Source organism: Nicotiana sylvestris, chromosome 1, assembly GCF_000393655.2.
Source record: "Nicotiana sylvestris chromosome 1, ASM39365v2, whole genome shotgun sequence".
NCBI lineage: Eukaryota > Viridiplantae > Streptophyta > Magnoliopsida > Solanales > Solanaceae > Nicotiana > Nicotiana sylvestris.
The window spans coordinates 2,374,179-2,388,115 of NC_091057.1; the positions used below are offsets into that span (position 1 = coordinate 2,374,179).

Sequence of the window (13,937 nt, forward strand, 5' to 3'; positions counted from 1 at the left end):
CTCTTCAACTTCTTTTTTAATGATCAGAGCTGAATCCTGAAATGACTTACAGTGTTGGGATATCAACAAAGCTAGAAGGGATATCTTGAAGTCTAAAGTTGTTAAGTAAAGAGAAATTAATGATACCATGGACAGAATGTTGGATGAGCAAGCAGTGACATCCTGCCAAAGTTGGAATCTTATGCAATGAAACTGGTTATCCTTATCTAATAATTCCATACTCAAAATCATTTTGTGAATAGATTAAACAAACAAAAACGGCTATTCTCCTCACATACCCTCAAAAAGAAATTACTTCAGAATAAGCAGAATTTAAAATTTTATACAACATAATTTTTAAATATTAGTAAATCGTGATCTTTTCTTCCATGAGGCATATTTTTAAAATCAACTTGAACTTGGAGAGAGTCACATCCTGTGATATCTTCTACTTCTTTTTTAATGTTTAGGGCTGAATCCTCAACTGACTTCATGCAGCCCCTCAATCTGATCAACTTCAGTGTTTGGATATCCGCGAAGCTAGACGGGATCTCTTGAAGATACTCACAACGACGTATAACCAGTTTCTCAAGCACGGGAAAGGATGCCTCTGAGGAGCGCCATTCGGTCATATGAACACCCCTTAAGATCAAATATTTGAGTGCTGGGAACTTGTAATCACCTACATCCCAACATCTGATATCTTTATCCTTGAAGAGTATTCGACGTAGTTTGAGTCTCTCAAGATTTCGCAGTCTTGCAATATTTAAAACAATTTTTTCTGTTAGGATAATGCTATGAATGGACAAATCCTTTAGATTTGAGGGGAAAACAAGACAGCTGCCCCTTCCGATTCCAAAGTCATGCGTCTCTGGCATGTCTGAGAAGCCCACTTCGAGAGATTGAAGTGGGAGTTCTTCAAGATTTGGCATATCAAATTCTGGTGTGGAGAAGTCACGATATTTAGGTTCAAAAATGTGGAGCTTGAGTTGTTCAATATTTGGAAATCTCCACCAGAACTCCGGAGTCATATCAGCCAAATATATACAGCATTTCCCGAAAGACTTCAAGTTCGGTAACACAGTTTGTGAAGATTCTTCGAAAATTGCTCGATCATTCTCTTCCCATGCGAATTTAATTTCCTTGATATCCACATGCCTTAGCTTCTGCATTTTCCAAAGACCAGCAGGGGATATCTTACTTCCTAATGAAATAGGTTGCCACCCCACCCGCAAAGTTTGTAGATCGAGTAGGTGTGATACCCACGGGAAACGAAATTGTTGGGTATGAATTGCAAGATACCTCAAGTGAGTTACTGCTTGCATTGCCCTAGCCCAAAAACGTCCCTCCAAGTAGACATTCAACAAATCCAACACCCGAATAAGTCTAATGCAATCAAGTAAAAGGACATGATTTGTCAAACTCAGGTCCCATTTATAGAGTTTTGGATGAGCAATGAACTCAAGAGACCTACCATGACATTGAGCAAATGATCCTACTTCACTCAACTCCGCCAACATTGGAATTTTATCCAATGAATATTCATGCTCCACCAACTGCTTGACCAGATCGTTATGAACATACATGCATAACCGAGGTTCCGTTGCACCTAAAGATTGGTCTGGATTATATGGGATTATGAGCTGCATAAACTTTTCTTTTGCAAGTTTTCTCCAGCAAAACTCACGCACTACATCATGAAGAGTGCAGTACTTTATCTGACCATTATCTCTCCTTTTAGAAACCATTACAAGGCTTTTGTTCGCTAGATCATTCAAGAAATTTTTAGATGCTTCCTCCAAGTTATCTGTATCCGAATTCTGTACAAAATTTTCAGCTATCCACAACTTAAGTAAAATAGAAACTGGAAAATTGTAGTCTTCTGGAAACAATCCCATGTAAAGAAGGCAAGCCTTTAAGTGATCTTCCAGATGGTCGTAACTTGATTCTATTATCTTCATGCTTTGCTCTTCTAAAGCATGGGAACTTAAATCATTTGCGACCTTAAACCACAAAGAGGCTTGCCTTTTCTTTGAAATAATTCCAGCAATCAAAACAATCACAAGTGGTAATCCTTTACAGTTTTTGGCAACTCGCAATCCTGCTTCGAGTAACTCTTGTGGACAGATTTCTCCTTGAAAAACTTTCTTCTGGAGTAATTCCCAGCTCTCATCCACCGTGAGAAATCGAAGAAAATATGGATTGCTGTGGAGCTTAAGCTGCCTAACCACTTGTTCATCTCGAGTTGTTACCACTACTCTGCTTCCATCTTCACCATGTGGGAAAGATAATCGCAACTCTTCCCATGCCTTAGCTTCCCATATATCGTCTAACACGATGAGGTATCTCTTGCGCATTAGACTCTTTCGCAACTCGTGAGGTATGTCTTCATCTCTTATACCATTCATACTGCCTATGACTTGTTTAAGAATCTCAGAGAACACCTTCGTCGAGCTATATTCTTTTGAAATAGAGCACCATGCTCTAACGTCAAAGTATCTATTATCAATAAAATAATTAAACACCTTTCTAGCCAAAGTGGTTTTGCCGAGTCCTGGCATTCCAACAATCGAGATAATGTCTAGTTCCTTTGTTCCTCCAGTCAATTGTTGAATTATGCTTTTTGCATCATCCTCAAAACCAACTACTTCCTCTTCCATTGATGGAAGACTATGTTTGGTAGAAGCAGTTGCATGAGCAAGAGATCTTTCACCACCCTGAATGCTCTCCATGTCAATTAGCTTTGTCTCTCTTCGGCTGCTAGAAATAAATATTACTATGTTAGATCGATTGGCAAAGAGTTGTCGCGTAATGTTCAAATTAAATCTTATGAAGTACCTTTTCTTCTTGATTCCCATGTTGTCCCTGTACAGAAACTTATTCTTTCCCCCTTCCCTGTTGTTGAAAGACATTCTATTCTTCACGTCAAATTAAAATAAGACCAATTGGATAAGAGGTAATTCTTTGTTTGGAAAGTCCCACTATATGAATGTGAACTATGGAGGATGATGAGTTTGAAGTAGAAGCCGAGTGAAATCTGGAGCAAAGTATCAGGTTCAGATGACTTCAAACTGGATTGAGCGGGATGCCAACCCAACCTCCAAAAACAATTTGAAAATGGTTTCAAATTAACGAGGTGTTTTCACATATACATAACATATGGATTGATGGCATATTACGAGTATCCTTTTGTTATATGACATTTATTCATGAAGATTAATAAAATGTAATACAGGAAATCATAATAAAACTTATGAGATCTTTGTTAGGCCATTCTTTTTTTTATTCAAATTCTAATTGATTAACGGAAGATTATTTCCTCGAAAATTAAAGAATATGCTAGTTGGTCTATTGCTCATTAACTGAGTGATATTCTTTACCTTATGTATAATCCTTTTGAATTAATAATCTACAATAGCATCCTACTACTCCAAAAGATAGTAACTTATATCACTCTATAAATCACCACTAGTTTTGTATGATTAAATCTTTTTTAACTGAGCTACCAATATTGCACTCAATAAATAAAAAAATGTCATTTCACTCTCTTAATACATGCTGAGAACCCTCCAACTTTGTATCACATCTATCTAGGGTTGTTCATTTGGATCGGATATCCGAAATCCGAATCGATCCGTTCAATTTCGAATTTCAGATTGGATCGGATTTCAGATTGTGTTTATTAAGATTTCGGATTTCTAATCGGATTCGGGTTAGTATAATTTTAATACCGATCTGATCTGATCCAAAATGCAAAATTATTAAGGCATGTATAAATACTAAACTATAATTTCGTATAATTAATACTTCCTTTACATTTTCCTCTAAGTTATTACCTTTACAATCGATGGATTTAGCTATATTGGCACCATAATACTCTCATAATTGCATAAACATGAATTTTTCTTACTGTATTGCCTCTTTTACAAAGAAAATATACATATGAATTTGCAACTTTGAGGTATAATAATCCGATCCTATCCGAAATCCGATCCAAACTTTAAAATCAGATCCGATATTAATTCGGATTGCATTTTCTAAAATCCGAAATCCGAAATCATTAGCAAAGCATAAACATCAGACTAATAAAGATTTTAAAAAGAATAAAAATCATTACATTAAATTTAAAAAAAAAAAAAAAAACAGGCTCAAGAAATAGGTCAGACTAAAAAGATTTTATTTTATTTTTGAAAAAGGATCCATACATAGGCATAAGCAGAGAAAATCTCACCTTGCACTAAGAAAAGCCGCTGCAGACAAGATCAAAGTCTTTGCTTTAAGTCTTTTTCCAGTTTACTTAAGGCATAGAAATGAAGGGGAAGACTAAAAGTCTTTGCTCAAGTCTTTTTCCTTACTTGTTATGTGGAGTTGCATTCCTATTGATTGCTTTAGTTGAAAAAGACGAGGTCTATTCAAATTACGCGGACGGTCTTATTTTAAACTTTTATAAAAATAATAAGTTTAATTTTTTTTTTTCGGAAAGTAGAAAAATCTTACGTATTAATGTATTTGTTTACCTCGAAAATACGAGTAACAATTAAATTTGGTTAGTATTTTTAATAATATGTGATTTAGTTCAATACCAATTAATAATCAAGAAATATAAAGTAGAAATGTGATTTAGTTCAATACCAATTAATTATCTATTTCTTCATATTGGACTCTATTTGCTAAATTATTAATGTGTCAGTCCTTGTTCTACTTGTTTAACTCTTGAATTATGGTGGATGAAATATTTTAATTAGTTGTCTGAATGTATATTTACTCTGCAGATTTTTTGTTTTTAAGTGGCTATTAAAGCTCTACTATAAAATATTTTAGGTGTCTGAATGTATATTTATTCTGCAAATTTTCTATTTCTAAGTGGGCCCTGCTCTAAAATATTTAGTTGTCTGAATGTATATTAATCAGCCTAGTACTGATGCTTCATTTTTTTATTTATTAAAAGAAAACCAACAGCGTTACTCGTTTTTTTCGAATTATTACTAAATTGCTAGTGGCCAACCGGTTACCGGTGTCTGAATAATTAGAATATATAAAGACCATTCCCTATAATTAATGTTTGATCTTAACACGAATCAATTAATTGGATGTCCCAACTTATGTCTTCCATTCTATTTATTTATTTATTTATTTATACTCTTCACTTCACCTTTACTCGTTCACTATAATAAAAATATATTTACTTTTACTTGTTTATTTTAATAAATCAAGAAAAAGATAATTTTTTTCTTGTTTTACCCTTATCATTAATTTCTCATTTTCATAATTATTTCCCGAGATTCTTTGAAATGCTATTCCCTCCTCATATTATCAGTCGTAGTTATTAAAAATAGTTGTCTCAAATTATTTATCATTTTAGAAGTTCAATAAAAAAAATCTTTTTTACCCCTAGTATAATTAACCTTTAAGACTACAAGTTAACATCTCTATTATGGATAATTTTATTCAAATACCAATGAAGAAAATTTAAATATTAAGACATGAATAAAAATAATATAATCAAAATCCCATTTTATTAATTTTTTTAAGGAGCGTTTATAAGAGAATCATAATATATATGAGATGGAGGGAGTATCATTTTGAGGGTTGTAAGGTAAAAACATACAACAATTATCAAACATCTCTGGTAAATAGTAACTAAAGCGAAGCTTGCGTTTATATTCTTGCTTAATTATCAAAAAAAGAAATTAAAACAGAAAGGAAGATGTGGGTGTAGTGTTGAAATATGTAGTAGAAAACCTGTCGGCGATAATAAAAGAAACTTGGAAACTGATTGGTGGCGCAAAGGAACATTATGCGCTCTAAGTTGTTTTTTTTTTTTTTAGTGGAAGATTTTAGGACCACCAGTTTTAATAATTATCTTTTTTAATTTTATAAACTACCGCATCGATATTATATTAAAAGTATTATATAAGACGAAGAATAATTAAATCCTTACTTCGGCGATGATAATTTGGTCTATGAAAATTTATTTGTACAAAAAAGCCGGAAGAGTCGAGATCACATGTCTCTTTAGGAAATCCTTAATTTTTTCAAAATAATATAAGTACTATGATGATGGGCTATAATTACGTATTTTAGTCGCTTATTACACTCAAATTTACTGCACTTTGATTGAGTTTGAGCTTTAATCGCTAGTGTCTTGCACTAACTGTGTTTTTATGCCTTGTAGGAGTGATTTCGAGTTATATAGATGTCATGGAATGAATTCAAGTAATTTGGAGCTTTTAGGTCTGAGTAAAAGCTCAAGGAATTAAGCTGGGATCATGTTTGGGGGTCAACGGATGATAGTTAGAGCGAACGAAGAATCGAGTAGGCATATTGCGCACTGTCTAGTAAAATGGATATAACTTTTTGCTCATAATTCCATTTGTTCTTCATAATATATGGTTGGAAATCTAACTCAAGGACTACAACTTTCATGTTTTACGTTTTCCCAAATACAAAACGGAACAGGGCGAAAAGCGCGATATTTGAGCCAAAACGAACGAAACCGGGCAATGTGCGAATTTGGCTTGTGGCACCAAAAACAGTATGCACAAATAATGGGGCGCCGTGTAGGGCGCCGGTGACGTGAATTTTATCCTATTTTGCCTGGGACATGGTTTATTCGGCCCTAGACCTATCCAACACGTATAAAAGCAAGGCTAAACCTATTTTTGAAAAGAGGACGCCACTTTTGAGGATATCTAACATACTTTGAAGGGAGTTTCACGTGGAGGAACGCACACCACGCTTGGAAGAGGCTTCTAACTACTTTTTCTTCTCTTCTCTTCCTTTAATTTTATAGTTCATTAGTTCTAGAGTTTTGGGTGCTACATGAACGTTGTAGTTTGAAGCTTGATCAATTGTTCTTATTATTTTATTATATTGGTTTATTTATTCAATCTTGCGCTTAATTATTTGATTTCTTGATCACCAATTAAATACTATCTACGAATCTAGGGTTGAACTTAGGAGAGGGAATTATAGATTGCATATAAGATTGAGTAAAGCAAGATCTTAACTCTTGGGGGGGGGGGCGGATTTGCGGTTAGGATAGGAATATACCTAATCGCCTTGCTTGGTTATTATACGGGAATTATAAATGCGTTCTTGTTAATTCTAATTCCATAGGAATATAGGCGTTAGATTAGCTTGAATAGGCGGGTTGTACTTCGAGAGAAGGCTACGAGCAATATTAACCCCGTCAACTAATAATAAATCAGAGAAATTAATTAGATGATTTAAGTGAAAAACTCAACGGTATTGTTAGCTAACCCATAACTCTAGAATATTCTCTCACATTTAATTCGTTGTTAATCTTGTCGTTGTTTTCTTTAATCTCCTTATTTGCAACTCTAGATTAATTTTAGTTAAATATTCATACGTTAGGATTCTCTTGAATAGATTAATTGTTTTAGTTTAATTTAGTTGATAGTTAATCACGAGTCTCTGTGGGTATGATAGCTGGACTTTACAATCCTATATTACTTGTCGACCACGTATACTTGCGTGTGAGTTTGGGAGCAACAAGTTTTTGGCGCCGTTGCGGGGGACTTAGAAATTAACTAGTCTACTAGATTAGATTTTTACTCTTTGTCTATTCAAGTCTTTAAATTTTTATTTTAGTTTAATATTTATTATCTTTGTTGATATGGAGTCTTAGAATGATAATTGGTCGAATATTGGTTATTCTTATTATGGTGATCCTTGTCCATATTGTGGAGGACCACATTTGTGGCAAAATTGTGAATCTCAATCTTATGGGTGGAATATTTGTAATATGTGTGGTGGTCAAGGTGACCATGGGGATGATTGTCCTAATTCTTATTATAATGTTTCTAATAATATTTATGAGTTTGATAGGAGCAAGGAAATGGAGGATATGGAAAGCATGACTCGTATTATGGACATGATGAGGCAAGTAGCCGAGCAACATGACATGATAATGAGGCAAGTAGTCGAGCAGCAAGATGAAAATCGAAAGGCTATACAAATAATTAGTGCAGCAATCATGAGAATGAAGGTCGAGGCGGAGGAAGTAGCTGAAGAGAGCGAGTTCCCACTAGAAGATAATTTAGAAGAAGCAGATATAGTTAGCCAATCTTGGCTAGAGGAACAAGCTAAACTTATAAAATCTCATGAGTTTCTCCGTGATGGTCTTTCAAATATGACAGAACAACTAATAGAAGGAAGAACTGAGCTCAAGCAAGAGATAAACCAATTTGGCTCAGATATCCATGACTTACAGGCTCAATTGAATAAAAAGGTTGAGGCGTCTGATGCTCTACAACCAATTTTTATGGATACTGGCCAGCTTGTGGAGCGGAAAGAGGAATTCCAACTATTCGACCAAAATATTATTAATGATGCCACGGTTGACGAAGAGTGCAAAATTGAGTATGTCAAAAGTAATGCAATTTTAGAGTTGGAGCGTATTGGACCTCATTCTAAACACTTTTCAACGTTGTGTTTGGTTGGTGATATGGAAATTGATCCAGTCGAGCATATGGAGGAGTCAATGGATGAGGAACAAAGTGTTTATTTTCTGAAATTTGCCACACCAAGGAGACAAAATGACATCCCTCACTTAAAGGCCAAGAAGTGCAAGATGTGTTACCTATTGCTTGTTTCATTTATTTTCACACCACTGCCTCATGAACGTGACAGAAAATTTGATGTAAAATTGGGGGCGCAATTCATATCTTCTAAGTGGAAGGAATAGTGGTGAAAGTGATGGAGTCGTGCCGCGACGTTAAATCAAGCGTTTGTTAGGAGGAAACCCAATTCTATTTTTTTACCTTTTTTATTTTTTTATTATGTTATATTTGTAGTGTTGTTTTTGTATTTTGTAGGAGTAAAAGCATGGATTCAAAGCCAATAGGTGAGTGCAAAAGAGAGCATGTAGTTGAAACTGAGTGTGAGGTACCCGCACAAGGGATCATATCTGGGAGAAGTCTGAGTATCCCGTCAGCTGCTAATTCTTCGGCCTTTGGCCTACCAGGGAGTCTCTTTTACCCTCTTATTATTTATAGTGTGCATTGAGGACATTTCACAATTTTAAGTGTGGGGTGAGGAGATTGTCTGAGTGACTTTCTATGCTATTTTAGTTGTGTTAGTTTAATTGAATAATTTTTTTTTTAGAAAAAATGGAAAATGAAAAAAAAATTGGACTTTTCCCGACGATGGATCTCCTAGACAGTTTTCTTGAGGGATTTAAGTCTAAAGAAAAAGGACAAAAAGATTTTCTTGGTAGGTAGTGTAGTAATTCCCCCTTGGTTTTTCTTTGTGTCGCGGTTCTTTTCCAAGGGTTTTGTTTGAACCGGGTGTAGGTAGTTTTTTTTAGGAGAGAAGCCATGGTGATGTGAATTGAATTGAAGCAATATCTCTTGAATTGTTATGCCTTGAGAATAGTGAGTACTTTGGTTGTGACGCTTAGGCTCAGTTTTTGACTCTTGTAGAAGTACCATAAATTGTATTATCTTAACTTTGCTTAACTGCTTTGACTAGAGTATCTATGAATCCAATCCTAAGTGAGTTATGTGTCATGTGTGTGTAAGGTTTTGCGTTATTCAATGTATTGCATTTGATGTCTAGAACTTGCCCCGTGTGTTTGCAAAGCGAAATAGTATTCTTGTTCAACCTTGGAAATGATATAGGCGTTTCTTTGTTGAGCCAGATATGTATATGTTACCCGCCTAATTGTTATGTATCGTAGTTAACCTCTTTGAGCCTATAATCTTTTTTCTTTGGCAACCACATTACAAGCCTTACTCATTTGTTTAAATTAACTATCTATTTGAACCTTTTCACCTCTTATGAGCACTTGAATTGTTATAAACTTTGTAAAAGTTAAAGTGTAGGGTGGCTGGTTTTGCTTTTGAGTGGAACTAATTGAATAAGGAGAAAGGTGCATTGTTTTGAAAAAGTAAGAGCCACTTGAATTGGAAAAAAAATAGTTGGATTGTTGTGGAAAAAAAAATCTTGATAAGTGGTGGCTCTTGATGTAAGTGTGCTTAAAGAATAATGGGGTAATTTACATTAATGTGAAGGTGGAGTTTTGATTTTACATAATTATGGGGTTTAAATGTTAAATTGTATGTACTAAAGTGCTTAGGGAGGTGTAGTCACTCTTATATCTAAATGTATCTTACCCGTCCCATAGCCTACATTACAACCAAATAAAGTCCTAACTGATCCTAGATTGAATGAGCTCAATTAGTGGAGTAGTACACTATGGGCAAGCTTATGGTGCATCTTTTGTGCCATATGAATGTTATTTCTAAGAGTGAGTGAATTCTTTCAATCTTGAGTTCCTAAGTGTTCTTAAATTTTATTGTGTGGAACTACTCTCTTTTGTTATATGAGGGCACTTGATTCATGAAGAGATGGTAATGTCAGTGACCTCTATGTTAGAGAAAGTGCATGAGTTGTGAATAATGCGTGGTACTTGTGAGTCAAATCTTGAGGTGAAGATGTTACAGTTTTGTGCTTAGTCTATTTTAAATATTCTTGGTGTGATGAGTTATGAGAATTGTTTAAAAAGGTTGTGTCTATAAAAAGTGTAGTTTGATTGCTCGAGGACAAGTAATGATTTAAGTGTGGGGTGTTGATGATGGACTATAATTACGTATTTTAGTCGCTTATCACACTCAAATTTACTGCACTTTGATTGAGTTTGAGCTTTAATCGCTAGCGTCTTGCACTAACTGTGTGTTTTATGCCTTGTAAGAGTGATTTCGAGCTATATAGATGTTATGGAATGAATTCAAATAATTTTGAGCTTTAAAGTCTGAGTAAAAGCTCAAGGAATTAAGCCGGGATCGTGTTTGGGGGTCAACGGATGATAGTTAGAGCGAACGAAGAATCGAGTAGGTATAATACGTGCTGTCTAGTAAAATGGATATAACTTTTTTCTCAGAACTACATTTGGTCCTCATAATATATGGTTGGAAAGCTAATTCAAAGGGCTACAACTTTCATGTTTTTACGTTTTTCCAAATTCCAAAAGTAACGGGGCGAAAAGCGCGATATTTGATAAAAAATGAACGAAACCGGGCAATGTGTGAATTTGGGCGCCACAGGCAGCGCCTGGCGCCACCTGTGGCACAAAAAACAGTATGCAAAAATAATGGGGTGCCGGGCTGGGCAACGGTGACGCGAATTTTGTCCTAGTTTGCCCGGAACACGGTTTATTCGTCCCTAAACCTATCCAACACGTATAAAAGCAAGGCTAAACTTATTTTTGAAAAGAGGACGCCACTTTTGAGGATATCTAACATACTTTGAAGGGAGTTTCACGTGGAGGAACACACACCACGCTTGGAGGAGGCTTCTAACTAGTTTTTCTTCTCTTCTCTTCCTTTAATTTCATAGTTCATTAGTTCTAGAGTTTTGGGTGCTACATGAACGTTGTAGTTTGAAGCTTGAATTGTTATTATTATTTTATCATATTGGTTTATTTATTCAATCTTGCGCTTAATTATTTGATTGCTTGATCACCAATTAAATACTATCTACGAATCTAGGGTTGAACTTGGGAGAGAGAATTGTAGATTGCATATAAGATTGAGTAGAGCAAGTTCTTAACTCTTGGGGGGGGGGGTGGATTTGCGGTTAGGATAGGAATATACCTAATCACCTTGCATGGTTATTATACGGGAATTATAAATGCATTCTTGTTAATTCTAATTTCATAGAAATATAGGCGTTAGATTAGCTTGAATAGGCAAGTTGTACTTCGGGAGAAGGCTACGAGCAATATTAACCCCGTTAACCAATGAGTCAGATAAATTAATTAGACGATTTAAGTGAAAAACTCAACGAGATTGTTAGCTAACCCATAACTCTAGAATATTCTCTCACATTAAATTCGTTGTTAAGTGTGTCGTTGTTTTCTTTAATCTCCTTATTTGCAACTCTAGATTAATTTTAGTTGAATATTCATACGTTAGGATTCGCTTAAATAGATTAATTGTTTTAGTTTAATTTAGTTGATAGTTAATCACAAGTCCCTGTGGGTACGATATCTGGACTTTACAATCCTATATTACTTGTCGACCACGTATACTTGTGTGTGCATTTGGGAGCAATATACTACGTACACGACAATATGGGGTTTTGGTTGAAAATATCATGACTTTTAAATTGAGAGTGTTGCTATTTTTCCAAAAAGGGCACTTCACTTGGAAATTAACAATGACTAGTTTGGAGGGAAATCAACGCAACATAAGTTAACGCATAATTCATGATTTTCAAAACCATATGACAACTTTAACCTATTTTAAAGGCTAGATACCTTAGATAGCACGTCAAATTTGGCACGATCTAGGATAAGTAATGAGTCTTTTGTTTTGATGATTTGACAAACTTCACGAGAGAATCAGATGAGAAACCTCATACAATTAGTTCTCTTGCGTTCAGAATAACTAGTCAGATGTCTGGTTTAATTTTTAATGAAATTAGATAAGGCAACAACAGAGAGATCGGAACATACATGGATCGGTTCCCCTGGTCGTCGAGCAGTCAACTCTACAACTGTAAAAATTATTGCACTGTACCATCTAGCAACAGTACATCAACACAGTTGTAGCTTGCTTAGTCAAAACTAAAGGACACTATCTTGTATCATCTTTCATGACATCACACATATATTATCAACCTGATGCAAGAGTTTCACTTAACACTTGCAAATAAGAAGAACTACTACCTAAAGGAGCATATCCAGAGATGAAGATATCTTAAGTCATTAGGTGTGTTGAATCTTTGTCATTTTATTCTTCATTTTGTAATCCTACACTATTTTCAAGAATTGTCTTTGGAAGACAGATTTCAATCATTGTTTGGTTTGGTTTCTTTACTTGAGTTAGTCAAGGTTTGTTGCTTTGTAATAGAGTTATTGCAAAAGGCTTAAAATAGAGTTATTGTAAGGGGTGAGAGATTAAAAGTTTAAATCCTAGATTGCAATAGGTTGTAATCTGAAGTTTGCTAGGTTTAGCATAGTCGAAATCCTACTAGGGCAGGTTGTGATTTTTAAACCTTGAGCGAGGAGTTTTTACATAAATATCACGTACTCTTTATTTACTGCATATTTACTATGGGAACAGATAGATAACCTGGTTCCCTATTCTGTTTGGTTTTACTTTCCACTTATTTACTCTAGGAACAAAATAGAGAACCTGATTCTCTATATTGTTTGGTGGTCTTCTAGTTTCTATCAATATTTAGCTTATTTTGAATAATGTCCAAATTTGAAAATTCGGCGTTTGCATTGTATGTAGGGCTAGAAAATGGGTCGGTCCAGGACCGGGACCAACCCAGAACTGCAGCCCATATGGGTTGTGGGCCTAAACCGTCCTAACCATATAAGATCGAGACCATGGGGATATGGGTTGGGTAGTGGGCCGGTCCTGTGAGCTAGGCCCGCGAGATCAGGACCGGCTGGGAAGTGAGCCGGTTCAAGCAGTCCTAAACGGGCCTAACGGTTTTTTTTTTAAAACATTTGCCCGTTAGGGCATTTAAAATGTAGTTGTTTCCCTGCTAAAATAGTCGTTGGCTATTTACAAAATAGCCATTTAACCCCCCCCCCCCCAACTTTGTTTTAATCTCAAACTTTTTATAGTTATACTTTTTCCCTATTTTCAATTATAAATACCCCCTCATTCTTTTATTTTTCTCACAAAATCATCAATCTCTCTCTAATTTTCTTCTATAATTGCTTGATTTATTGTTACAATTTGTGAAAAATTATGAAGTTGGTGAATTGAAGTCTTCAAGTCTTCAACAATAATCAATTTTAAATAAGTTGTTCATCAATTAAGTAAACTCGTTCCAACTCATAATTTTTAATATTATAGTTTTGTTTGTTTTATTTGTTTTCTATTATTTGATTAATTACAATGGATTCCTTAAAAACCCTTTTGGTAAAAATAAGGGAAAATCCAAGATTTGCGAATTTAGTGGCCAATCTGTTC

General features: G+C 34.9%; 1 protein-coding gene across 3 annotated transcripts; it reads right to left on the minus strand.

Annotated features, from left to right (window-relative positions):
- Window positions 1–243: 243 nt before the first annotated feature.
- LOC138868191 (putative late blight resistance protein homolog R1B-16) lies at window positions 244–4,366 on the minus strand. Of its 3 annotated transcripts, none has more exons than XM_070162050.1 (3): window positions 4,211–4,366; window positions 2,818–3,016; window positions 244–2,739 (listed from the first exon to the last, which is right to left on the minus strand). In XM_070162050.1, the coding sequence occupies exons 2-3, from the start codon at window positions 2,889–2,891 to the stop codon at window positions 321–323; spliced, it is 2,493 nt and encodes an 830-aa protein (XP_070018151.1). In that variant the 5' UTR covers window positions 2,892–3,016; window positions 4,211–4,366; the 3' UTR covers window positions 244–320. The 3 variants fall into 3 exon arrangements, with proteins under 3 accessions (XP_070018151.1, XP_070018148.1, XP_070018154.1); XM_070162047.1 differs by having other exon boundaries at window positions 2,818–3,077; XM_070162053.1 differs by having other exon boundaries at window positions 244–2,736; window positions 2,818–4,365.
- Between the last annotated feature and the right edge of the window lie 9,571 nt (window positions 4,367–13,937).